Source organism: Lissotriton helveticus, chromosome 1_2 (assembly GCF_964261635.1).
Source record: "Lissotriton helveticus chromosome 1_2, aLisHel1.1, whole genome shotgun sequence".
Classification (NCBI taxonomy): Eukaryota; Metazoa; Chordata; class Amphibia; order Caudata; family Salamandridae; genus Lissotriton; species Lissotriton helveticus.
Window position 1 is genome coordinate 153,866,952 of NC_136058.1, and position 27,860 is coordinate 153,894,811.

The 27,860-nt window shown below is 43.5% G+C and overlaps 1 protein-coding gene across 1 annotated transcript in view; it reads right to left on the bottom strand.

The window, feature by feature from the left end:
- Positions 1 to 27,860, bottom strand: part of LRRC42 (leucine rich repeat containing 42) — a 135,177-nt gene that overhangs the window by 58,465 nt on the left and 48,852 nt on the right. Inside the window, exons 2-4 of the mRNA XM_078673450.1 lie at positions 27,263 to 27,741; positions 23,532 to 23,663; positions 3,159 to 3,277 (exon numbers count right to left, since the gene is read on the bottom strand). Of these exons, the coding sequence (XP_078529576.1) occupies positions 3,159 to 3,277; positions 23,532 to 23,663; positions 27,263 to 27,738 (727 nt within the window). The 5' untranslated portion in view covers positions 27,739 to 27,741. The remainder of the gene's footprint in view (positions 1 to 3,158; positions 3,278 to 23,531; positions 23,664 to 27,262; positions 27,742 to 27,860) is intronic.

Consider the following 27,860-nt stretch of genomic DNA (forward strand, 5'->3'; position numbering starts at 1 on the left):
GTAGAAAGAGTTGTGTATGTTATGATTTAAGAAAAGGAAATAGATTCTGATGCTTAGGGAATTATCAGGAAGAAGATGGTTCACTGTAAAGTGAAATTGACAAGGAAAATTGGCCAATATATAAACTTCCGATTTTCTCATGGAATATCCACAGGCTAAGGAGATTTTTAGATAAGGAATGCTTAACCACTTGGCTGCTAAGGGGTGTGCGAGGGGTTCCATTGACTTTCCATTGAAATCAATGGAAAGTCCATGACGAGTTACCCTTGTCATTAGCGCTGAAGGGGTTAAACAATGTGCTGGCTGAAAATAAAATCATCTTTTTCCAGGAGACATGGTTATCTGGTGTGACACTTGTATTTGACAATTTTGTGCAAAGTTCATCTGATGGGGGCAGGGCGACCAACTGGGGCTTACTAATATTGGTGCCAACTAAAATTGTAAAAACTGCAAAAGTACTAATACAACCAAAAATAAAACATGAATGGGCTCAGTCATATGAAATAAACTTGTACCGAAATTATGTGAAATTTGAAATTGGGATCAATGTACATGTTGATAAATACAAATTCAATAAGGAGCAGGTATTATTAGGTCTAAGGAAGGACATAGGTAATCTATATGTGCCTTATTAAAATCTGCCTCTTATACTCATGGCAGACTTTAATAGGAGTTTAAATCCATGTCAGACTGATAGCAATCAGGCAGATATGCTTATGGCATATAACATACCTTCAACTATTTTCCCCATTTGTATTAGAAGAGAACTGCACTCGAGATGCAGATGTGTGTAGCAGATGCTGGGTTTGTGTAAATGGGCATTTTGAAGAAGAAATCAGAGTCAGACAAACTTTCCCAAAAGAAAATCAGAAAGCGTAAATTGATTATATTTAATTCACAGCCATGGTACTATTTGTTGTGTGAAATTTCCAGCTATTACATATACCATAAAGTAACCATTGGCCTTTATCTAGGAGATTAAAGATGGGAATGAGGGCCTGGGAATAATTGATTTCCTTGAAAATCATTTTTTCAAGCGCTTAACAACATACATAAATGAAAAGCAGCTTTGGCTGCTAGCTCCGATGCAATTCCCAGAGAATCTAGATTGTCAGGGGACAGGCTCAAGGGAGCTAAGAAATTGGTATACACTGGCAATTAAGAAAACAGTTGATTGTCTGGTGGGTTCTCTTAATAGAAATATTGAGTATATATCAAATACGAACTCAAAACGTAGCAAATTCCCCACATTGTTAAACTGAGAAAGTTAAGCCAAAATAAGAATGGAAGGATTAATTGACAAGAGCAGCGTCGACAAACAAAAGCAGAGTATTCTGCTTTATTAAGGAAAAATGTGTATTGTATTATATAGTGAACTAGGACGAAACAATAGTTGTACAATTTATAAAAGACCCAAAAACACATTTGGAAATTATTCAAGAAAGTGAGACAAAAGGATAGCAGTGTGCCGTACTCCATAGTCTCAGAAAATGGATGGGTTATACACTTCTATGTGAGCAAAAATGTTTCCCCCATTGGAATTGGTTTAGATCTGATCAGGAAGAACAACCATATCTGACACAAATTTGTGGTAAAAAAGGCAATAGCCTTCCACAATTTATTGCAGGGAGCGGGACCTGACAACTTACCAGCAAGCATTGCAAAAACAAATATCGATATTGATTGGCGGGTCAATTTCTTTTAGGTGGTACTCAATGCCTCCACAAGCTCTAAGCTATTTTTAAAGGAATAAACCCTGGATGAAGGACCTGCGATTCTTATATGATATGCCATATTTGGATGTAATGTATGCGTTGGGTAGGTTTTTACTAGAAATAGCAATACAGATAGTATTGGATGAATTATTGATTTAGTAGATCTACAAGCATTAAACATAGTTTACACTGGTTTTAATTTAAGGACGTTAGTATACTGAAATTTAGCTGTTTCATTTGTCTAGGACGAGGATTTTTTTCAATCATAATTTTTTTTTTAGCTGAATATGTATCTAAAATAAATGCTACATTTATGTAATACTTTTCGTTGTTTAACAGATCGTGGTCTAAGTAAACCTTTATATTACTACTACTACTTTGTAGTTTTGGGGAGCTTTACAAAGCAGAACATTCTGATATATTAGTTTATTTCTAACCGTTGTGCGATTTGTCGGGAAAGAGTGTATCTTTATTTCCCCTGATGGCCTGATGAGTCTTATGACTAGATGTGGCTGTCTGTCTATGTTGTGTTTGACCTCGAACACATACTCAGGAGACTACGGATACAAGATAGATAAACCCCGCAGTTACTGGGTGCCACTTTCCTTTGAACTAATCCAAGCTCTTTTTGCAGCAGAAACAGAGTTGAACAACTGAGAGAGCAGAAACTGTAGCACTCACAGCATGATCCTTGTGCTTTGTCTGTAGCCTCGCAACAAATTGTAATCATTCCTATGCTGGACGAAAATGTGCCCCAGTACTCAAACCTGTAGATCACAAACATGTTGTGACTCAGAAGGAATGGGAATTGGACATAACAGTATTAAAATGCTCTAAAATGTAATGCTTGCCTAAAGGAAACATATTACAAGTATTTATGTGCCACATGATTCACAGACCTTATCTGAAGCGCAGAGGGTGAAGAGGAAGAGTACGCACAACAATAATTCAACGTCAGATTTTAAAACTTCCTGTGATTTCCAGATTTACAATTGGCATACTTTGGAAAAAGCCTGAGGCACTAGGCATAAATGTCCGACAGAGACGATTATTAGACTGAAATGTGTTTTATTTTGTTTTTAGGCTACATAAATGTACATGTATATATTGATTACGAAAAGGTATGTCGTACTGGAATCTAATAACTACGGGTTGAGTATGACTGATGGCAATGTGTGTACTTTAAGTCTCTGAGATTTTATCAGTGGTGATAGGAGTATGCATATTGTGTGAGAACACTTACCATTCCTAAAGTGTGGTGAAGTATGTAGTACCGCAGATTTTATGTTTACATCATAGATCATTCTAGTTGCAAACAGTTAAAGAAAGAAGACAACGTACTAGAAGAAAGAAGTGAATTCTTAATGCAAACAGTTTTAAAGACCAGTATAGAGGGAGTTAAAGAGACAAATATGAAAAAGGCACAAATGGTACTAAACTTACAAGATACATCTAAAATTGCAAGTTCTTGAAGTCCCCGCTTCAATACTCGAACTGGAGCTGTCATTTTCCGAATGCCTGCATCTGAAAGACCATTATCCTTCAAGTAGAGTTGAACAAGACTAAAAATAAAAACACAAAAACAATATGTAGCACAAAATTACAGCACCAAAATATTGCATTATATATATATATATATATGTTCTCGTAGTGTGATTACAAGTGAAACTTGTCGCTTATGCAGAAGGAGGAATGGTGAGATGAGGATGGTTGCATAAGAGCCTGTGGTCAAACAAATGTACCAGCCATGCCTCTTGTAACTGGTTAACTTACTAGTACACACAAAATCCCAAATCATTGTGTACATAAGTATTTAAATAATATTATTCTGCTAATCAAAACACATTTTATTCCTAAAAACAAGTTTAACACTGTACACCAATATACTTTTGTATTTGTTTTTTTTCTGACGCGTTTTCTTTCATCTACTTTGGTGAGCATTAGGACCACTCGGTCAGTTGCCAGTCTTTGCGTCAAGATGCAGAATGTACTGGCAGATCGTACAGGCAGGGAAGAAGCTATCCTGGCTGACAGAGAGCACTAACCTTGTACTCTAAATCCCAAGGGAGCAATGCATGCTTTTGCTCCTCACAGCACCCACCACCTCCCAGCACTGCAGGCCAATAGTGAAAACGGCAAAAGGGTAATGAAATAAGAGAGAAAATAGACACTGGATATCATCCTCTTACTTATCACTTTGCTAGGCATTGATATCTGTGGATCTAAAAGCAAATGGATATCTTTAGCAATCTGCTGTGTGACACATGGCATCTACTCAAGCAGTAGATATGATATACCTCTGGGGTATCTCTGAGTAACCCACTTTGTGTTTAAGAGAAGCTGATATGTCCAAACCTGAAGCATAACAGTTAAACTATCCTCCTTCTCTACTGATAAGATAACTACCTACAGTTGAGAGAAATAACTTAGGTTCCTTTGAAATGATAAAGTTAGTTCCTTTCAGTTCTGTGACTGCATCTGTAAAGTATTTAACCTTCAAAAATCAGAGGTTCCCAATACCTGCAAAGTCTGATTTGATTGCTGAACATTGTGCTCTGAAGTAAATGTTGTACAATGGTTCTCCGTACAAACCCAGGTGCAGGGTTCTGTCTGAACCACTATTATAGCAAGATTGTCTAGCAAGGACACCTTGAAACACGTGGAAAGATATACCTTAAGATTCAAGATGACGGTCACAATTTCCAAACGACATGAGAACTCAAGGATTTCTGGCAACTATAGTTTTCTTGTTGGGCAACGTTGTACAGTGCATCCTCCACTGGCGCAAAACTGTTTCGCCAGGCAGCAATTGCACTCAACGACTACCAACTGCCTGTCCTTTATCAAAATGATCTCAGACAAATCAGTTCAGATTATTACATTCCCACATCTGCCAAGTCCTAACCAGTGAGCCAATTGTACAGGAAAAAGATTTTCATCTCAGTCTGGCATCACGGTTGTGGATGGATTACGTGGGGGAGGCACTCCCAAGTTACATAATTAATATTGCTGTAAGTAAATACACAGCCCACAGAGTTGTACTTTGAGAGGAAGGAAATATAAGTAATAGGTCTAAGGAAATTTTTTAGGTTGAGCCTGGGCAGCGCATGCACTGCTCTGTGAGGCATGCTGTACTCAGGTGGGAACTAGAAGCTCTGCCCATTTCCCTCCCAGATTTCCAATTGCTCCTGTTGCTGCCCTTTCTAAATTGTTGCATTTGATTCATGAATAGGCTTCGTAGTCCCTCATTGGTACCACCCTGTCGACATTTGTAACCTCTCATGAGGACTGGATATGCTACTTGTGTGGCTACGCAGGCTGCTTTATCTAGTCTGTGAGCACTATCTTCTTTAAGGATTTTCCTCTAGTCCACCCACGACGTGCTTTCCTACAAGGCAGCACGCCGTCTGCTTTTATATTTTAATTAGTAATAGCAGTCCGCTTTAACAGTAGAGGCCGCGCTTCTTTATTTCCTGTGGCCTCACTTCTTTATTTATTTACTTTGGCAGCACGGTCCGCTTTAAGTATAACGACCACGCTTCTTTATTTATTTTATTTGCCAGTGCGGTCCTCTGTTATTGCAGTGCTTCTTCATTTATTGTATTTGTTAGCGTGGTCCACTTTAACTTTAGCAATGGCGCTACGAAACCTTTTTTGTTTTCACATGCTTTCACTTTAATAATGGCCACACCCCTTTCTTTAGGCGCTGTTCGACGTATTCAGGTTACAGTGATCCACGTCTAAAGATAGGGGCGCGGCCGCCATTAAAGTGAAAGCACAGCATGGGGCGCTTATATTAAAAAAATTAAACATTTGTTTGTGAACTTCACAAACAAATGCTTTATTTTAGGTCTCGCATATGCAGCGTGCATGTGATGCATAGGAAAGAGACCTGTAGCCATCGATTGCCTTTTCCAGGCTAAAAGGTACACGCGTTCCTATGCCTTCAATGGCAACGCGTGCACGTGTGGCGATTTCCTTGCGGGAGCGAGCACCCCCATATGGTAGCAATTATCGCTCCCGCAAGGGAATCGTGCAGGCCCCCAACCTCCACCCTGGCGCTGCGCGAGCAGCGCGCCTCCCCCTGCTGCGGCGCGAGGCGCGTGCGCTTGTTGTTGAGTGTAACAGATTTCAATGTAAAACTGTGCAAAGCCTGTGTCAAATATTACTCGAAATGTTATGCATTAAAGCCAATAAATGTAAAACAAAAATTGCAGAACAGTACTGTAAAATTCCCAACTATGCCTGAAAACAGCACCAGGCTGAAATTACAAATGGCTGTCAGGGCGGCACTTCAATTTGTCCTATTTATGACCTCAGCCATTACTCCATTTAAGTAAAATGTATACTCATACGTTCTCCCCACCTCAGTCAGAATAAACAATATTCGTTTTGAGTTTTATGAGGTGTGCGCTGAGGTAACTTGGCGCCGCGTACATTAAGGGGTCTCCATGAAGCTAGAGCATTCGGGGAAGTAAGAGCTTTACAGTAATTGCTCCGAGTTATGGTCCTCCCCTGAGACGCCCCATACTTGAGTCAGCGGCGCTCTGACATTTCAACTACAGCCCTTTGAAGTGTAGTAATTCCAAACGGTGGTTTTCTTTTTACTGGAGTTTATGGGGAGCTTTAGTAAGCGATGCTGGCATCTGTCGCTTTAGAATAGGGAGTCGGTTCCCATGTGCTCCGCTCGAGGTATCTTACTGGCACAAGTTTCTTTTCCTTCACTGCCTGTGTTATATATGTGTTTTTTTTTGTTAATACGCTCCTTTCATTTTATCCCTTCGTGTACTTCATTTTCTTTATTTATGGGGTTTGCTATAACGCAAACCTCACCCGCTTGGACGGATAGCAGAGCGCATAACATTATTAAAACAAGCATTGGCATAGCCAATAGGTCTCACTTTTGGGACCTTATAAGTATTTAGTTTTGCAGCACAATATCCTTGGTGCAACAACATCAGCTCTTGCATGGCTAAACCTTTTCCTTATAAGTGTTTAGCCATGCAACAGTTGATGTTGCACCAAACATATTGTGCTGCATAACTGAATACTTATAAGGTCCCAAAAGCGAGACCTATTGGCTATGCCAATGCTTGTTTGTAAAAGCACCGCAAGCCTTGCTTTCACTTTAATGGTGACAGCGCACCTATCATTAGATGCAGCTCGCTGCAACCTGAATACGGCGGGCAGCGTCTAAAGAAAGGTGTGTGGCCACCATTAAAGTGGTCTCGCATTTGACAGTCTTTGAGCTATTGGCTTTAGAAATGACAATGCCTTTTATATATATATGTTGGTTTGCAAAAGACATACATAAAAGTATTTGTCATTTACAATGCCAATAGCTAAAACACTTGCAAATGTAGGACCTATTGCATTGCAAATGCTCGTTATTTCATGTATTAATAGGGTTTGTGAGAGGTGAACAATTTTATGGAATTTGTATCAGTAGAACTAGCCTGGTTCTACTTCTGTAATAAAAGGTCTGCGGAACAAAAACACCAATGATTTTAATTAATCTGGAGTACACTTTATAAATGATGTCCAATCATTTTTGCCCAGAGATAGGGCACGTGTCCACTTGCTAGAGTCTATCCATTTAGGCCGCTTGCATAAGAAGTACTACAGTAGGATTTTACCCTTGAATGCTAAATCAGGATCGCTTAATGTGAACAGGACTGGTCCTATATTGTGGCAGGGGCTGCCAGCTTCTGGCTGAACCTGTAATAAAAGCCTTACCGATGTTCCAGTGCAATAAATGAGCCACTCTTAATGTATCTATTTCTCTGGTCACACACTCAGAAATTTGAAGTTAAGCCCACTGTTGAGGTATAGCTCATGAAAGAATAAAACTGCTCTGTGTCAGGGGGTGGCCTGTGTACAGGTATGACTATGTGACGCTTGAGCAAGCACCTACCTACTGAACCCTCGCAGCAGAGTTCCATCACTTATTCAGCTTTTCTGAGCAAGTGACAGGCACTAGATACATGTGTTCAACAGAGAGAAAAGAAGCCTATCTCAAACTGCTTGGCCATGACGAGGGACCTATCAACCCCAGGTAATGAATATGCTACTTACCAGTATGCATCTGTTCTTGGCATGTAGGGCTGCTAACATTCATATCTAGTGCATAGATCGCCGCCTTGTGTTGGGTCCGGATGATTGCACATTGTTGTCCTGGAAGAGTCTTCGAAGTATCACGAGATAGGTGGCTCCTCCCCTGGACTACAGTGCGCATGGGCATCGGCTCCATCCCCAGATTGTTTTTAGCCATTGTGGCAGAGATGGAGTGAAATAGTGTAAAGGATGTCCATGCTAATGATGAATGCAAGATAGTGTCTGCAGCCGCTACGGGCACCGGGGAGGAGGGAGGGCGATATGAATGTTAGCAGCCCTACATGCCAAGAACAGATGCATACTGGTAAGTAGCATATTCAGTTCGAGGCATGTGGGCTGCTAAATTCATATCTAGTGCATAGAATACATAGCAGTCCCCCCATTAAGGGCGGTTGCCCATGCCAGCTGCAGAAGCTTGAAAAAGTGTCTTGAGAACAGCCTGCCCTACAGCTGCTTGCTGCTTGGAATGCACGTCCACACAGTAATGTTTGGTAAACGTGTGCGGTGTGACCCATGTGGTTGCTCTGCAAATGTCCTCTAAAGGAATGTTCCCTAGGAAAGCCATGGACGCCCCCAACTTGAGTGTGGAGTGCGCCCTTGGGGGTATTGTTAAAGTGCGCTTAGCTTTTTGATAACAGATTTGGATGCACTTAACAATCCATCTGGCTATTCCCGCTTTGGAAATGGGGTTGCCTTTGTGCTGTGCTGAGAAGGCAACAAAAAGTTGTTGTGTTTTCCTGAAGTGTTGTGTTCTGTCAATGTAGTACATCAACGCCCTCCTAACGTCCAGTGTATGGAGCATTCGCTCAGCTACCGTTTGAGGGTTTTGGAAGAATGCGGGTAGGTCAATAGTTTGATTGATATGAAACTGTGACACCACCTTAGGAAGGAATTTGGGGTTAGTGCGTAGCACCACCCTGTTTGAATGTATTTGGATGAAAGGCTCTTGGATTGTGAGCGCCTGCAGCTCACTCACGCGTCTAAGCGATGTAATAGCAATGAGGAAAGCCACTTTCCATGTCAGAAATTGAATTTCACAGGAGTGCAGTGGCTCGAAGGGTGGACCCATCAGCCTCGTGAGGACCACATTGAGGTTCCACACTGGAGCTGGTGGCGTTCTCGGAGGAATGACTCGCTTCAGTCCCTCCAGGAAGGCTTTAATGGCAGGCACCCTGAAAACGGAGAGGTGCTGCCTATTTTGGAGATAAGCCGCTATGGCGGATAAATGTATCCGAATGGAAGCGTAAGCTAGATTGCATTTGTAAAGATGTAACAAATAGCAGATGATGTTAGGAATGGATGCATCTAGCGGGTTGATATTGTTGGTAGTACAGTAGATGACAAACCGCTTCCATTTTGCCGCATAGCAAGCTCTGGTTGTGGGCTTTCTTGCCTCCCGAATGATGTCCATGCATTCTGGAGGCAGGTTGAGGTAGCCAAATTCTAAGACCTCAGGAGCCAGATCGCCAGATTGAGCTGTTGCGGATCTGGATGCTGAATGTCGCCATGGTTCTGCGTCAAGAGCCAGGATGTGAGATGTAGCCTTTGATGCGGTACCACGGAAAGTTCTAGAAACGTGGTGTACCATGGTTGGCGTGCCCATGTTGGAGCAACCAGGATGAGAGTCATCGAGTGTTGCTTTAGCTTTTTTGCCACCAGCGGAATGAGAGGCGCTGGGGGAAAAGCGTACGCAAATTTGCCTGACCAGTTCATCCATATCGCATTCCCCTGCGATTCCGGGTGAGGGAACCTGGCGGCAAAGCTTTGGCATTTTGCGTTTTCTTTTGTGGCAAATAGGTCTATCTGTGGATGACCCCACTGCTGGAAGTACGGGTGGAGCACCGATGGATGTAGCTCCCACTCGTGCATTTGATGGCTGTACCTGCTGAGCAGATCCGCCATCTGATTGTCCTTGCCCGGGAGGTGTTCTGCCATGAGGAAGATGTTCCTCTGAATGGCCCACTTCCACATGCTCTGAGCCAGATGAGACAGCTGTGGCGAGTGAGTACCTCCCTGCTTCTGGATGTAGTACATGGCTGTCATGTTGTCCGTCCGGATCAACACGACCTTGTTGCACAAATGTACTTTGAAGGACTTCAACGCCATGAAGATTGCCATCAATTCTAGGTAGTTGATGTGCAATGTTTGTTGCTGGGTTGACCACAGTCCCTGCACCGTGTAGTGGAGCACATGCGCTCCCCACCCCTGGAGAGATGCGTCCGTTGTTAGGACAATCTGTGGCACAGGCTCTTGGAACGGTCGTCCCTTGCAAAGGTTGTGTGGATTCCACCAATGCAGACAGTTGTATGCTCGACCGGTCACCAACACTAGGTCTGTCAGTTGTCCCTGAGCCTGTGTCCATTGATTTGCTAGGCATTCTTGGAGGGGGCGCATGTGCAACCTTGCGTGCGGGACTATGAAGATGCAGGTGGCCATCATGCCTATCAACTGCATGAACACTCTCGCTGGCAGGGAGTGATGCGGTCTGAATCTTTGGATCAGTGACTGAATGCTGTTGATTCTGACTGCGTTTGGCTGAGCCATAGCCGTCAGGGTGTTTATTGTCGCTCCCAGATACTGCCGCACATGGGCTGGCTGAAGGTGCGACTTTGGGTAATTCAGCGAGAACCCCAGACTGTGAAGGAGTTGAATAGTGCGGGACATGTGTGAGGCGCACTGTGTTTCCGACTTTGCTTGTACGAGCCAGTCGTTGAGGTACGGGTATACATGTATGTTCTGTCTCCTGAGGTGCGCCGCCACCGCCGCCAGACACTTCGTAAACACTCTGGGGGCAGTAGTCACTCCGAAGGGTAGCACTTTGAACTGATAGTGCTTGTTGTGAATGGTAAACCTGAGGTATTTTCTGTTGGGACGGGTGGAGTGGGATGTGGAAGTAAGCATCTTTGAGGTCTAAGGTTGCTAGGAAGTCCCCTTGGCTTAGAAGGGGAAGTATCTGTTGCAGTGTCAGCATGTGGAAATGTTCTGACAGTATATACATGTTGAGAGGGCGTAGATCCAGAATGGGTCTGAGGGATCCGTCCTTTTTTGGGATGAGGAAGTACAGGGAATAGACCCCTGTTCCCTCCTCGTCCACTGGCACGAGTTCGATTGCTCCTTTTTGCAGCATTACTAGCACTTCCTGCTGCCATAAGTGCAAGTGCTCTGCCGACATAGGACGGTGCCTTGGGGGAATGTTGGGAGGAGTGGATGTTAATTCCAAACAATACCCGTACTGGATTAGTTTTTTCACCCACCTGTCCGTGGTGATGGACGACCAAACCGGCAGGAACTGCTGGAGTCTTCCCCCGGCAGGTGTTGGATGGTCGGGGGGCAGTGACAGGGAGTCACTGTTTGTTTGCGGCAGAGGAACGGGAGTTGGTGTTCCCTCTGCCTTTGGCACTGTTACCTCGGTAACCCCCTCTACCTTGCTTGGGGTACGAGGATTGCGCACCACCTTTCGTGAATTGTGTTTGTTGTCCCATGTGTCCTCTGGTAACACTACGCGCACCTGAGCGACAAAAAGTGTTGCCCCTGAACTGTTGTGATTGAAGTGCCCCCATGGACTTAGCAGTCTCGTTGTCCTTTTTAATCTTTTCAAGTGTGGTGTCTACATCTGGACCAAACAGTCTGTCAGGATTGACTGGCTGGTTGAGGATTGTAGTTTGGATGTCAGGCTTAAATCCAGATATACGAAGCCAGGCTTGGCGCCTTAGCATGACGCTAGTGTTAATTCCTCTAGCCGCTGTGTCCGCTACATCAAGTGCGCATTTTATGGCAGCGTTTGAGATAAGCTTTCCCTCTTGTATGAGCATTTCTCCAGCTTCTTTATACTCATCAGGCAGATGTTGAAGGAGCTGTTCTAGGGTGTCGTAATGCGCCCTATCGTAACGCGCTAACAGTGCCTGTGTGTTTGCGATACGCCATACATTAGCAGCCTGCGCAGCCACCCTCTTGCCAGATGCCTCAAGCACTTTCGACTCCTTGTCTGGGGGAGGAGCTTCACCAGTTGTTTGGGAGTTTGCGGGCATTTGCGACCACCAACGAATCCAGAGGCAACTGTCCCCGAATATAGGCAGGGTCCCCAGGCGCAGGCCTGTATTTTTTTTCAATACGTGGGTTTACCACTCTCGCTCTTGTAGGTTCTTTAAAGATCTCTGGCGCATGTTTAAGGACACCTTTCAACATAGGAAGTGTTTTGACTGTTCTTTCGGAGACAGAGAAAGTGTCAAAGAGGAAATCCTCTTCCACTGGGTCAGCATGCATATCTACATTATGATTTGCAGCTGCCCTCTCAATTAAAGCATTGAAAGCTGCTGAATCCTCAGTTGGTGACGTACGTGGCCCAAAGCCTTGTGGGTCCTGCACCACCTGATGACTTCCCTGGTCCCCAGCGTCGTCATACGAGTCCTGATTCGCATCAGGGTCATTGCCAGTAGGGAAGTTGTACTGTTCATCTTGGTCATCATCCTCACCCCCTGATTGGTTGGGTGAAGGTGTTGGACTCCTCCTTGGGGGAGGTTGCAGAGGTTCAACAAGGGCAGGAATGTCCTGTGTTTGCCTTTTCTTTTTCAGTGGAATTACAAATGACTCCAGTGGCTGGGAACTGATCTTTCTCTTATAAAGTGTCATTTTCCCTGTGTGGGCATCGATAAAATGCTCACTGTCGTCTTCAGATGCTGTTTGCCGAGGCAAAAGAGCACCGGACGTGGAATGTTCCGAAGTCCCCGAGGCCTACGGCACCGTTTGGGGTGCAAACGCTTTTGGTGGCACCTTTGGCGGTAGTGTGTAGATAAGTTTTGTCGCCTTTTTGGCCGGTGGCTCCATCGGTTTCGGATCCGATGGCGCAGTCGTTGTCGACGGCAGGGCTTTCTCCCGAATCCTTTTGAGCGAGTTGGAGACCTGTTTAGTAAATGAAGCCGAGGGCTTGACGACCGATGCTTCATGTTCGACCGCTATGGAGGCCTTCGGCGTGGCAGAAGAAGGCACCGATGAATCCTCTACTCCAACGGTTCGCTGCCCTGCAGCTTTCTTAGGCGCCGACGCCGTCGATGCAGATCCGGTGTCTTTGTGCCGAGGAGTACTGGCTCCGGCTTTCGGATCTTGGCCTGTAGTAGACTTCGCTTCGACCGTCTGTTTGGAGGTTGACGCTCCAGCCGTCGAGACGTGATGGACTACCTTCTTCGAGGACGTGTCCTTGGCCACCGCATGTGGCGCCGATGACTCGACGGCCTTCTTCGGCTTCGTAATTTTGGACGGAACGTCAGCCATTTTAGACGTCGTCGAAGCCGTATGTTTCGGTTTCGTTTTTGACGTGTCTTCGGCCATCTTAGATGTCGTGGAGACCGTAGGTTTCGGTTTCGTTTTAGGCGTGACGTCGGCCATCTTAGATGGTGTCGACTGCACTGGTTGCGGTTTCAGTTTCGATACGTGCAACAACGGCTCCTCCGGTGTATCCGTGGCCGGGCCCGAAGGCGGGGCTGGGGATATCGGTGCAGGGTCGTGGGTAAGGCCGAGTGGCGATCCCGTGACCTGAGCCTGAGTCGAGTAAATTTCAGGGCATAGCTCATCCCCTGAGCTATCTTCCGCGGCCCCAAAGACTTCTTCGTCGTCCCCTACCTCATCGACGTATTCAAGGTCTTGGCTCTGTCCTTCGATGTATTCATCTGGATCGGCCTCGACCTCCGTTGATGGTGGTGAAATCTGAAGATGATGGCTTCGGCCGTCTTCTGCGGGGTCGTCTAATATGTCGTCGGGTGCCGGTGCTGCGTGCAAGGCCTCAAGGCGCGCCGCGCGCCGATGCTTGAGAGTTTTCTTTGACCTGAATTTGGAGCAGGCCATGCAGTTGTCCTCGTCGTGATCCGGCGAGAGACATTTATTACAAACTGGATGCACGTCGATGTGTGGGTACTTGGACCCACACACGGGGCAGCGCTTGAACGGACTCCGTTCCATGATGATGTCGTCGGTGTCTCGCTGCGAGTACAGGGCCTCGATGTCCGAAGAGTAACAACTCCCCAGAAGTCCGACGCGAAGAGTCGGACGATGCTCGGGACCGTTCGCAACAATACCGACGCGAGTATCGAAGGCCTTTTGGCCTTAAGGAAGTAAACGTTTGATTCCGACAAGGAGGCGTCGAAATCACATCCGAACCCAATGGCGGAAAAAAACAATCTGGGGATGGAGCCGATGCCCATGCGCACTGTAGTCCAGGGGAGGAGCCACCTATCTCGTGATACTTCGAAGACTCTTCCAGGACAACAATGTGCAATCATCCGGACCCAACACTAGGCGGCGATCTATGCACTAGATATGAATTTAGCAGCCCACATGCCTCGAACACTTCAGCCTTGTTGGCCCAGTCAGTGGATGTCGATCCACAGCTGCATCAGTAGCTTCTACATTAATAGGTACAACAGCCTTATTTGCATTTGCTACAGCCAATTCTAAACAACAGCTGCACTTCCATGACAACGCAAATGAGCTAAAATGATGGAATGGAATGATGGATGCTTTGACGGCACTAATCAATAGATCCTTTTGTTTCAAAACACTGAATCGACCAACTCCATCACTTTTGTAATATCCATTCTGTTGTACCATGTCTGAGGTAATATGTTGAGATGTGGTACCCTGGATTTCGGTTCTGAATCACTCAAAACTCAGCGAGGAAGCTTGGCAATGCCAAAAGCGAGCCTAAGGTCCCGTATACAAATGATGCGGTCCAATAGCTTATTTCAGATTTCCCCTTAAGGGTCATGGTCAGATAGCTCTGTATAAGGTCCGTCAGTCTGGGTAATGACATCAATGAGCTATTATAATTTAAAATAGTGCTGCAAGGGCAAAACATACTCTTCATAGTTTAGAACTGTTAATCTGAACATTTTGAGAACTGTTCAGAAAGGTGTATTGCACCAATGGGAATCATATTCCTGTTATCCCTCTCTAAGGCATCCCAAAGAATCTCTATTTCTCCATGCATTTCCTGTCCTTGTGTTGCTATGATCATGCGGTCACTTAACATTCATGCTTCTTAGTCACCCTATCCTGTCTGTATAGTGGGCATTCAACTACAGCAAGGCATTAACTGTAGCTTCCTTAGAGTTATGTTGCTATATTAACGCTGTCCTCAACCATCAAAACTGCAGGATTAGGAGTAGTATTGACCAGGCTCTCCATTAACAGACATACCCTTCCAGGATGTGGGCTTCCTAAATGTTTCCCTCCTCCTGCCTTCTGATACATCAGTAATTCCACTGATCTATGCCGCTTTGTTATTTCAGCTTCTCCCCAACATGCATATACGCGGAGTTGCATCTTTTAAGATTACTTACCCCAAACCTACTGGCTCCCAGTCGAGAAGAGAGTAACCTTCAAACTGCTCACCCCGCCTACAAATTCCTCCACAACATCGGACACAAATACCACAACGGGAGAGTCTCCTTCCACATCAGACGCGCCAGACCCTGCACGCCTTCAGGAAGAACCGCAAGACCTGGCTGTTCGACTGAACCGGAGCTGCACCCTCCACCCCCAGCGCCTTCAGACCCTCAGAGGTGAGTAGCGCGATTTATAAAACCCTGATCGATTGATTGAAACTCTGTCAAAGTTTCAGGCTAGAACATAGTCCTTCACTGAAGTGTGCCAGGCAATTCTTAGTTATTTCCATAAATGGTGAATTTTGGCTGCTCACAACTTTGATGTTTCTAGACTTTTCCATACGTTTTCTGAATGCTGAATGAACTGGGAAGAAGCAGAGCTAACATTCTAAGCGGCTTCGAACATTGTCCCTTCACAAAGCAGTGAAACAGTTGTCCAATACCACCTCCGCAGAACTGCACTTCCGGATCAATTTCCTTATTTGTCCAAGTACTGCACACAAGGTTCACATGTATGATGTTTTAGAGAGAGGATTAACAGAAATTGATTTATCAACAAAACGATCTAACGGAAATACAAATGTAGAAACAACAATAAACAATTATTTGGGCCTTTGATAAGACATGATTTAAAATCACTATCAAGTGAGCACGAAACTGAGAGCACACATAACCAATGAGAACATTTAAGATGGACTGGAGCATGAAGCCCACACTTTGGCGAGGAGGTGGAGGAAAACAAGTAATATGAGAAAAAACAGATTGTCCATTTCATATGAAAGCAATCACGTGCACATAACATTGGCTGCCTCACATGAGCTGGTTCATTACATTTGAACTGGGACATTTCTGTATAACCATCTTAATTCTCCCTTCTGTCTATACTATGGTTTCTCCAACTGGGTGTCGCCAGCAGATTTCTGGTGGGCGGTGAAAGAGCAATAAATAAAGTTGCATTTACATTTTGTATTTATCTTGTCACATTTGCAGTGCTTCAAAGACAGGACAAATGTCAGGCTATGTATTCTAACAAATACTGCTTATTCTTTTACCATGGGACTTGGTCTTTAATTCTTTTCGACTGCAGTGAGATGACTTTTTAAAGTAAACTATGTGACCATCTTGCTGGGGTACCGGGAGAGTGAAATGAAAGATTTCCAATGAAATATTTTTGTACACACAACAAAATGTACATACTTGTAAATGAACAAACATATTTCACGTTATATCAGCAGTTAGGAAAACAAAAATAAAGCACTTGTTTGCAATTCTGAAGTAACAGTGCACTACAACAGGATATTTTGGTAATATATTGATGTCAGCACCCTCATATTGAAATTTGTTGCAGCGCCACTGGTGCTGAACTATGTCCCTACATTCCTTAAAAACAAACTCGTGCAAGTATTCCCAAGCAAGACTCCAGGAAAACCTTCCAGTATTTTTTGCCATTTCAATAAAGAATGTGCTCACTATACATGATCATACATAATCTTCTCACTTGTGACTTTCACACATAAAATGAGAAACACTCCAAGAAGAGTCAAAGGTCCTGCGGAGGTGGGGGGGCTTGAGTCCTATGCATAGTCTCAGGGGAGTATTATCTGAGGGCTGAGAAAACAATCAGTGTTCTTGTCAAACGCGACTACTCACCTGTGAGGGTCTCAAGGTGCTGAAGGGGGTATTTTCTGTTTAACCAAAGAGCCAGGTCTTGAAGTACAGAGGTTTCGTGTGTGGTCCGTAGGTGTGTGGAAGGGAGGGCTCCGAGTGCTGCGCGCCACCAGGAGCAGTCCCAGGCGGAGGGGGTGGGGCCCAGGATAAGGACTTTGGTCTTGTCTGAGTTGAACTTGAAGCAGCTGTCCTTCATCCAGGTGGCTACTGCCTTCATTCCGAGGTGGAAGTTGTTCTTGGTGGCTGTGGGTACGTCAGTGGAGAAAATCAGATGGATATCGTCGGCATAGGAGACAATGTTGAGTCTGTGGTTTCTGACAATGGTTGCGAGCGGGGCAATATAGATGTTGGAGTCAGTGGGGCTCAGGGAGGAGCCCTGTGGCACTCTGCAGCTGATTTATGTGGGTTCTGAGAGAAAAGGTGGAAGTCTGACTCTCTGTGTTCACACGGTGAGGAATGAGGTCCAGAAGTGTAAGGGCTGTGGTCTCACCTCTGTTGATGAGAATGCGGATGTCGTCTGTGGCAGCGAGGAGAGCGGTCTCGGTGCTGTGGTTGCTTCTGAATCCAGATTGGGAGTAGTCCAGGATGTTGTTTGTTTCGATGAACTCAGAGTTGGGCGCTGATGGCCTTCTTGAAGACTTTGGCTACGAAGGGGAGCAGGGAGATGGGTCTGTAGTTCTTTCAGGTCTGTCGGGTCAGCAGAGCATTTCTTCAGCAGGGGGTTGATCTCTGTGTGTTTCTAGTCTTCAGGGAAGGTGGTGGATTCAATGGAGCAGTTGATTGTGTGGCAGAGTACGGGTGTGATGGAGGTGCTGGCTCTGTTGAAGATGTAGTGGGGGCAGGGACTACAGTGTAGTGGATCAGTAATAGTGTATGAGTTAGAGGTTTAGTTAGTATGATATCTTTTAGGAGCTTGAAACAGCAAAAATAATGAACAGGAACTAATCAAAAATAAAAATATGAAGTACCTGATGTCAACAAATGTATCTGGACCATCAATTATTTGTTGTCAATGGCAAAGATATGGACTACAGAAATGGAGAGGGAGGCAACAATTATCTGTGCCCAAAAACAAAATAAATGAAGATGTGTAAAGAGAAATGGGGTCTTGCAGTATAGTTCCATAAGGAAATGTTGCGAAAATCAGTGCAAAATATCTTCTAAAAATAAAGATAGAGAACTGATATATCTACAAAAATCCCCCTGTGATTAATGTCGTTTGTAATAGGTGTTAATATGAAATACTATGGTGGTACATTTCCTGCTGTTCTATTGAATGGGGCACATTAGTGTTATGAATATCTGGCATCAGTGAACAGCATCACAAGCTCCGAATATTTCTCAAGGAAAAAGAGGATTTCTCTTTCCTATGCCACCTTCGGTGTTTTTTTTGTGGTAACATTTTTCTTATCGTTTCCTTTAAGAGGACGTGCCTGAAGTTGAAGAGGAATGCTTCACTGTATCCCTGTGAGTCTTTGCCAGAAATAATTTGGACACTTACTTTCTGATGGCCTTCAAGTGCATCAATGAAGAGGAGTTGAAGGCCACATACATATGCTATGCGTGTCTGAAAGGGATATCATTTTACAGCACCATTAAACATCTTGGCGAGTGGAGTCATGGCTGGACTGAGATGGCGCCACCTGGGTACCCTATTGAGCTAGTGCATGGAGGAAAACCCGTGGATCCATTTCGCCACTTGGAGGATATGTATTGTATCTGCAGGAAGAAGTATCCACCAGAAACATACATGTCTTTAGACTGATAACATGCACAAAAGCACTTAAGAAAATATGCTTCACTGTAGACTAGTACCCTCAATTTACGTTGTGATAATCACTAGCTTAACGTTGTAGGATTTCTATGTTAGCACAATAAAATTAAATGGGTACTACAAACTTGAAATAATAGGGATCTTACTTTGCAGTTCAGATAGACATCCCCTTGTCGCTCTTTACCTCTGCCACCATCTGGTGGGCATTTGAAAGTGGTCATCAAAGTCACCCAATGCGAGACTGTAAGGTCCGAAGCTCAAGGTTGAGGCCCAAGCGTTAGCTTATACTCACGCACAACCTGCTGGAGTCTTCTGAGCATGTTCATCTTCTTGGTTCACGTTAGATGGACATTGGCAAAGGTGACGTCTTGCATAGATCCCCGTCCTTTAAGTCCACAGCAAGGAGGCGAAAGTGAGCACACTTGGGCTCCTTGCTTGCTCTATTTAAATATTACAGTGTTGTTGCCAGTACACAACAGAACCACCTTCCTCAAAAAAAGAGGAGGTGAAATTACTTCACAGTCCAGACAATGGCACAGAGCAATAGAATAGTTCATTTGGGTTACAGATTTGGTGATACTTGACAAAGTCTACCGTAAAAAGGATATAATGGCCTTTCAAAAGTCCAAAATATCGAGCTACTGCTTATTGGGAACTGTAATAAACAATAACCTCAATTAAATTAAGCATATAATGTATGGCTAGAAGCATCATTTTATCACTGTACAAAGTCATGGAAGTCAGACAAAACCTAAACGGTTCGGTTCTGGTAACCATCCATAACAAGCATTAGCATAGCCAATAGGTCTCGCCTTTGGGACCTTATAAGTGTTTAGCCATGCGACAGTTGATGTTGTTGCACCAAGGATATTGTGCTGGATAACTAAACACTTATAAGGTCCCAAAGGCGAGACCTATTGGCTATGCCAATGCTTGTTCTAATCTTTTGATTTTTAATGATGTCTCATAGCCCAAGCATGGCCCAGGGGCATTGGAGCGCTTTTCAGACGGATGTCGAACTAGCAGGCATACTCAATAGCTGTATTTTTTCACTGAATAAGCATGGTACGAAAATACACATTCATTCTGAGGAGATTATCTGTTGGCACTTATGCCGCCCAAGGGCAAAGAGGAGAATCATGGCCATAGGGCTAGGTAGAGTTAGTTGCTGCTTCATCAAGGCTCCCTACTAGACAAGTGAGACAGTTAACTGCGAGGATAGTCACTCAGTCAAAGACCCTGCTGCAGATACCAGAGTGAAGCCTGCAAATCACTCGTTACGGTCCCTGAATCATAATTTAGCGTGTTCACACCTGCTGTAGGACGCTAACTCAGTGCAACCTGCAGGCTACAGATGTCAGCCTAATCTAGCCGCTGGTGAATGCTGGTTTGTGTGGCCCACTCATTCAGTTCTAGCTTTCTAACCTAACGCACATTGCATGCTGGGGTATAGAACCCCTCAAAGCTGGACCCCACAAGTCACACAGTGCAACCAATGATTGGCTATAAGTTGACTGATTGACGGTGTCACACAAGAGGCAGCGCTGTCAGGGTATGACACTCGGGCAGATTACTACCCCGGCCTTGGAGATCTGCGTGAGGTCTACAAAATCACAGTTTCTCTTTTTTGATTGGTTTTTTTTTAATGGGACTTCTGATCGAGACTTTGCGATTTCCAACGTGTTTGCTTGAAAATGTTAGCAAAGCCTCACTCAACGGATGCATTATCACGATTTTACTAGCGCTATGAAGAAACAAATAGCGTGGCAACAGGCGCTATACAGAAAGAAGGTATTGTTATTCTTAAGCAATAGAAGCTATCGGCAGTCATAGGAGCAAACATTTATTTATTGTATTGCATTGTATTGTAATTGCATTTACATAGCGCTTACTACCCCTGACGAGGCGTCAAAGCACTTTTTCGGCGAGTAGCACTCTACTCCGGGACCCATTGAGGATTAGTGTTGAATTAGTATAGTGAAACAAGCAAGTACATTTTTAGTGGTTGATAGGTTAGGACAGCAGAAGGATAGAAGAGGGGAAAAAAAAGGTTTGTATTCATATAGCGCTTGTTACCCCTGATGGGGTGTTGAAGCACGTTACTCCGGAAACCCACAAAGGATTAGTGCTGAATTAGTATGGTGATATATGAAAGTAATTTGAGTGGTGGATAATAGTCAGTTTATTATGTAGCACCCGTTACCCCTGATGGGTGTTGAAGCGCTTTTCTGGCGAGTAGGACGCTACTCCGGAACCCATAAAGGATTAGTGTTGAAAATTAGTATAGTGAAGTATGAAGCAATTTGAGTGGTGGATATGTTATTCGGTTATTTGGGTAGAGAAGGGTATGTTGCGGGATAGAAGAGGGAAAGAGGTTTGTATTTATATTAGCAATGATGAGATTTCTTTTCATATGAACTATAGTAATCCTCTGTAAAGTGATTTTAACACCGAACCTGTGAGGTGGCATGTTATAATTTCTCAAGCTAAGTCGGCTTTTAGGCTATAATAATGGAACTGTACCTGTGCAATGTAGTAATTAATGGGTCATTAAGTGTTTTAGTATATAGTTCATTATGGCCATATTTCTGCTCGCTCGCATGGCATAAAAGGCGGAGCGAGAGTGTGTGCGCCTCACACAGAGGCAGGGAGAGGCTTTTATACAGGCTAGCAAGGTGAAAGTCTGAACAACTCTGTCAAAGAACTGCACTCCAGTACTTCAGGGCAAGACAGTCGACTTTGCACACAGCAGTAATCCGCCTGCAATCTCTCGTTAATAAGGCATGATGACTGATAACACTTATTGCACAGAAAGGTCTTAGCCTTGAGAAAAGAACGTAATCGTGACCTTTGCTTGCTTGTTTTTTTCTCCCAAACAACAACTTCACAGCAGTTAGCTGCGAGGTGCTAAGAGCAAGACACACAAAGAAACATGACGGTACACCCAAGCCGAAACTGTTCTTGCAGGGTTTTTTCAGTCATGTCTAATGGTCTGCCTTGCCCAGGGGTTTTAAGCCATTTGCCGACAAGCCTCGAAGTACAGTGCAAATTCACACCCATTCAGAGCAACCGCGGAGTTCCTGGAATGCTTCTGCAGTAACTCGACGCTCAGATTTCACTAATGTACTTGAGCTACAGGAAAAACCAGTCCCTCGTCACAAATAAGACTCTAGGGTTAAACTAAACATCCCAATCACAAAGATTTAAGGAGGAAAAAACAACGCTGCGTTCATTTGATAAAGCAATATCGGAGGTACACTATTAATTCCACATGGAAAACCAAAAATAAATTAATAAACATGAACAAAGGGCACGCAGAATACACTTGTACTCACGTTTGTAGGTGCCAGCATTGCCGGACTGAGTCAGGCACCTTTGCAGTTCATTCGCATCAATTTGTCCATTTTAGGAATAGGTGGGTCGGAAATTCGAGGACAAAGAGATGGGTGGTGAAATCGAGGTTAGTGGTGAAAAAAGGGAAATATTGATTTAAAATGAGAAAAAAAGACAAAAAAAGGAAGTAGCGCGGAGTCAGCAGGAAGTGGGAAAGGGGTGGGAAGCCTTGTAGAAAAGAAACAAGTGGGAGGGGTGGGGGAATGTGGCCGAGAGTACACACAGCGTTTCCCTTGCGGGAGCGAGCAGGGGCACTATCTGTTTGAAAGTTAATTACAAACAGATGGTTTCAAAGCTTGCTCCCGCAAGTTAATCACCAAAGGTACACGCGTTGCCATTGAAAGCAATGCAAAGCGGACACGTTTTTGGCAGAAAAAGCAAATCAATTCAAAAAGGTCTCCTATGCAGCGCAAGCGCGCTGCATAGGCGAGACCTAAAAAGCGGCAAAGAGATAGTCCAAAAAAAATCCACCAAATTAAACTGAAGGACATCTTGAATTATAACATAGAGCTTACCCAAACTGGCTGGTTTTACTCAGGGAGTCGAAACAAAAGTGACTGGTGAATATGGCCTACAATGTGAGTTAATTAACTGTTACCAAGCTAACATGCCCGAGGTTCTAACTTAAGAATAACAAAACAAGGCAAAAGATAGCTTAATGAACCTACGTTACTAAGAGATCTGGGAGTTTAGAATGCATGCCAAAGCTGATGGTTGTAATAAAAAAAAATCCCATTGTCAGAAGCCTCAAGTGGGGCACAGCACTGCCACAGCCACAAATCAGCTACTTGCTGCCTCCCCTGGCAGCTGCACCTCAGTGGGCAACAGCTACAGCAGGGTTTCATACATTGACGTCTTGCACTGCCTCACAGTTCAGTTACAATTGGTTATAGGTGGAATCTATATGTGAGCTTGGCAGGGTTTTTATCAAGAGTTTAAACTGGAATAGACCGTATTGGATCACCAACACTCTCTTTTTGTAATTACTCATTTAAGTATTTTCCAGATACTTTGTTTATTTGTTTAGGTTGTGCTATTAGAAAGTTATAGCACTGGTGGGTAAAACACGAAACCCTAGTAAGGGCTGCTAAAGGCAATATTTTCACTATAAACGTGGGATCAAGATTACATTTAGAAAGTGTCTGGATTTCCCTAATAAGAATCAATTTGAACTAAACTTCTAATAATGCTATGTTTCCTTGCTAAAATGCATTTTAGTAGCCTGAAGAGTGCCTATTAAATAAGATTGTAAGAAAGATTTCAAAAACAGACAAATGTGCCATTTGTATTGTGTAGTTATGTCCTGGGAATTAGTTGCAAGTAGACTGACTTATATGATGACATGAATATTGTTCTTATGAATCACGATTTACTGCAGCTGTCAATCTTGAAACTGAAAAATGTTTTACAATTAAGAAAATGCAAAGCAATCCCTTGACTTTACAGAGTATAGTTAGTTAACACTTTCCATGGTTGGTAAAAAAGGAATACCTGGACATGGCTTCAGTGGTGAGATGCTCAAGCAGTTCGTGGCCATCTCCGAGTTTGCAAAAAGAAAGATCCAGACAAGTCAGCTTTCGGAAGGATTGGATTTCCTCAAGCTTTTCAGAAACAACGAGATGCCTGTGTAGAAAAATGAAAACCGTCATCAACATCTCTTTTAACCACTTGTCATCTCAAAGTACCCTCATGTATATAATCTACCATTTCCTAGTACAGCGGTGGGGTACAGTAAAGAGCAGAATGGGGACTATGGAGAAATGGGGAGACGAAGCAACCAGGATTTCATGATTTCCAACCTGGCAGCACACCACTAAGATCTTTACCATTTAAGGTGGGAAAATTGCATTCAATAAATGCATTCACTTTTTTCGATAAACTGGCTTTATTGGGTTTTGCAGTAAAAGTTATCAAGACATATGAGTAGCATATCATAGAAATAATACAGCTTAGGACCACATCCAGGCTATTAAATTGCGCAATGTCATGACAGAGCAACACGTGCTCACCCAGTCCCGAATCGTAACCCTAGGCAAATTGACCAAGCCATTTCTCCCATACTCGACCATGTTACAAAGAACAACCTCGGGCTTCAGAGACCGTTTCTTTTGCTGTGACAACCAATCCCACCCTCTCCAGTCGCCATTGTGAGAGTGCTGCTGTACTTGCAGACAATCATCGGTAGTCTGGAAGGGTGCTGGAGATTAGCAGTACAGTGTTTTCACATGGTTAAAACATGTGTAGCTTGGAACTTCATTTCTCTGGTCATGGCCGTGCCAGGACAGCATTTTTATATATAGCCAAAATTCTGCTTGACTACTTGGGATTAGAAGACTGTAGACATGCAGCCATTGGGAATCTTCTTGTTGCCTTTTAAAATTCCATATATTTCTCCTGTGTGAGTTCATGGCTGCCAGCCGATTATGGAGTACTATTTCATCGCCCGCGCATTTGTAGTTGCAGTTGGCTTGTCTCAGTATTTTCTTGCTTTGTTGGATTTTTTTACACCTTGGTTGGTGTTGGCAACACGCCCTTTCTTTGGACCCTAACCGATAATTTAATGACTACCCAAACGTGTATGTGACTAGATTTATCTGCGGGTTCTTTTAGTAAAATTAGATGGTTCATAATCTGCTTTACCATCCTAAATTCCACACCAGGCTTGCCTGGGTGGAACAGCGTCACATCCTTTTTGGAAATCAAGGTGTATCTAGTTCACTCTTCTACCGTGAACAAGATCTTAGATCACATCACAGTCTGAGGAATCTAACAAATATGTCACTTGTATCAGCTGTGATTATGCAAATACTTCATTATTTAGCTATTGAACTTGTAGTCGCATAGATGCCAGTCGCACTGCCTCAAATGTATGTAGTTTGGCAAGGTTAAGGCAGATGCTTTCTTAAGTAAAATGAATTGTAGCCTTCTCTGTTCTATTATTGGTTATTCACTTAGAGATGTGCATCTACGGTTTCACTGTAAAAGTATTTGTTAAATAATTCAACATTCTCAGAGTACTCCTGCACATGTATCGGTCAATGTAGTACTAAAACTACACTCTACCCCTTTCTTCTCCCACTAAAGTATCTAAAACTATAGCAATGACTGTTTATCTTACTATTCTTTGTATTTGGCCCTTGACTGCACAGCCTACCTTGCCTTCTTAACAGCCTTTCCTTTGTGTTCTACCTTGTCAGCGCCTTCACCATAATTGTTAAATGTGTGCTGTCCACTTAAAAATTCATAAGAACAAGTACTGACAAAGACAGTAGGATTGGCTTTTATATGGTGCCGCAAGACGAAACCCAACTTTCATGCACATTTCCTACAGATCACACAGACATGCACATATGTTGACTAACCCTGGGCTTAAGACTACGCTACGCTGACGGAGCATGCAAAGTGTGTACTAATTCGCACAAATTGCACGTAGTACAGTACCAAAACTTATGCTTAATCATGTAGCGTAGCATCTAGATCAACAATATTCTCAGATGCTTTGAAAACACAATTTTACATGCTTAACAGCATATAATGAATTCACAAAAATGAACTTTTACAATGAAAACATTAGGTAATGAGAGAGCTGATGATTTTGGGGTCCCCCCTAACCTAGGGGGAGCAGCAAGCAGATGCCTTGAACACAAAGAGCATGAACAAAAAGCACATTTTGTTGAACTTCAGTGGCGATCCCATCATTTTAGGACCACCCCAAGCACAGTTATTGGCAAAAAAACAATCCCAACCAAAAGCCCTGCAAAAAACTATGGGGCGAGATTAGCAGTGGGCAGTGAATATTATAGTATCCAATATCAAAATAATTCTACAAAGAGCTGCAGTTCACCTAGTTGTTACTAGATGTCCCTCACGAGTCAAATGCAAAGCATTGAAATTATTCTTACATCAAGCTGCAGTTCCACTGGTCGTCCCTAGATGTCCCTCACGAGTCAAATGCAAAGCATTGAAATTATTCTTACATCAAGCTGCAGTTCCACTGGTCGTCCCTAGATGTCCCTCACAAATCAAATGCAAAACCATTGAAACCCTTTCATCAAGCATTTGCATTTGACTTGTGAGGGACATTTAGTAACCACCAGTTGAACTGCAGCTCTTTGTAGAATTCTTTTGATATTGTATACTATATAATATTCACTGCCCACTGCTAATCTCATCCCATAATGCTTTGCAGGGCCTTTGGTTGGGAATGTTTTTTTGCCAATAACTGTTTGGGTTTGTCTTAAGAGGATGGGAACACAACTAAATCGTTCAATAAGATGTGCTTTTTTGTTTTCAAGGCATCTGTTTGGTACTCTCCCTAGGTTAGGGAGGATCCCAAAATCATCACATCTCCCACTGCTTGCTAATTATTCAGTTTCACCACTGTGAAAGTACTATATGCACTTTAACATATAAAGATAGAAATACTTATTTTCTCGTATCTGGTCATGTACAGAAAGCTTTTTGCAATTTTTGCATAGTACAGACAAGTACACAGTGTCATCAGCTACGCTAAGCAGACTACGTGTACTACGCGAAGTTTAAAGTATACTACGTGAAGCTACGTGTAGTGCTGCTACGCAAACTACGTCCAGGCTTAATGTTGACTAAGCAACACACCTACTGATACACAAGCAAACCAATACATCTACAGACACTATTGCACAAATGCCATCTAGATGGGCATACACCCATGTACAAAGACCAACAGATATACAACCACCACACTGCACCAGGCAGTATAAACTACCCATAAAAATATCCTTTCAAACAGCCCACTATACATGTATGTAGTCATTACACCACACAGACCAACAAATATATGGTTACATATGCCAAAACACACACAGGAAAACATACACTGCGAGGCAATACACGGGTAATCAACCATAAACTGACAGAGGTCTCTCTATATTTGCTTTTATGAATTCCCGAACACATCAATAATGTAATCCAAATGTAGGAGGAAACCAACAGGAGAACATTTCCAACTTGTTTTATGGATTGGGAACCCTGTTTACACGAAAAACACAATGCTAGGCTACAAAATACTTCTCTAAACTTAAGACTAAGAGTTGTGCTACTGTTTTCTACAGTACTAAAATGAAATAATATTTGTTTAGGGTTTTCACACTCATTTCCCCTATTGTGACGTCCGTAAGTCTTTTTTCACGAATAACGGACCATACCTTAAAATATGATCTGGGATCAAAAAGAAAGTTTACCTGTTCCGCAAACACAATGAAGAAAGCACCTTGTTTCCATAAGCTTCAGTAAACTTTTGTAAAGCCCCCAGTCCTGTAACGGGCTCTACAAACTTCTGCCTTCCTTCAGCGGCAGAGAAAAGTGTTTCTGCGATCTGTTCAGGGAAGTCCAGCAGTGAATCCACATGATGGACATTGTCCGAGATGAAGGCCAGCACCAGGTTGAAGAGAGGCTTGGCGGTGTACCGCAGACTGCCCTCTTTGGTGTAGGTGAAGATGAAGTGGTCAGTTCTTTGTCGTGCATGGCCATCTTCTTTCTTCAGGCACAGTTCAACAGAGAACCCTTTGGAGAACAGCCGGAGGCCACTTCTCGGCTTCTGAACAGCACTTCCGCTTTTGTCAGAAGGATCATTTACGAGGTGCAGCCGCCCATTTTCACGCACATAGATAGGTCCATGGTCTAAGGGAGGGACTTCAGATCGGAAATCACAAGACATGCTCTAAGAAAATGGGAGAAAATTGATTTCTCTATCAGTCTGAAGCTTTATGCGATACAAATCAGTACAGAAAATAAAACGAAAGTGATGGGTGAAGGAGAGTAAAAATTATGTTTTTGTAG